The 323-nt window shown below is 59.8% G+C and overlaps 1 protein-coding gene across 1 annotated transcript in view; it reads left to right on the top strand.

Moving 5' to 3' along the window:
• Positions 1 to 323, top strand: part of GRIN1 (glutamate receptor, ionotropic, N-methyl D-aspartate 1) — a gene marked incomplete at both ends in the record, with an annotated part of 27,303 nt that overhangs the window by 19,955 nt on the left and 7,025 nt on the right. Inside the window, one exon of the mRNA XM_010135998.1 lies at positions 67 to 231. Within this exon, the coding sequence (XP_010134300.1) occupies positions 67 to 231 (165 nt within the window). The remainder of the gene's footprint in view (positions 1 to 66; positions 232 to 323) is intronic.

Genomic DNA, 323 nt, shown 5'->3' on the forward strand with positions numbered 1-323 from the left:
GGTGGTCCGGGCTGATGGGGGCAGGTGTCGGGTCAGTGGGCTGATCCTGCCCTGGCTCTCTGGCAGGTTAACAACAGCAACAAGAAGGAGTGGAACGGGATGATGGGGGAACTGCTGAGTGGTCAAGCGGACATGATTGTGGCTCCCCTCACCATCAACAACGAGCGGGCACAGTACATCGAGTTCTCCAAGCCCTTCAAGTACCAGGGCCTCACCATCCTTGTGAAGAAGGTATGGGCTGGACTGGGACTGGACAGGGGAGGTGCCCCTTGCTCCCCAGCTTGCAGACTCATGCCATGTCTGCACCATGCCCAGCTCCCCCA

Source organism: Buceros rhinoceros, unplaced genomic scaffold (genome assembly GCF_000710305.1).
Source record: "Buceros rhinoceros silvestris isolate BGI_N320 unplaced genomic scaffold, ASM71030v1 scaffold18385, whole genome shotgun sequence".
Lineage (NCBI taxonomy): Eukaryota > Metazoa > Chordata > Aves > Bucerotiformes > Bucerotidae > Buceros > Buceros rhinoceros.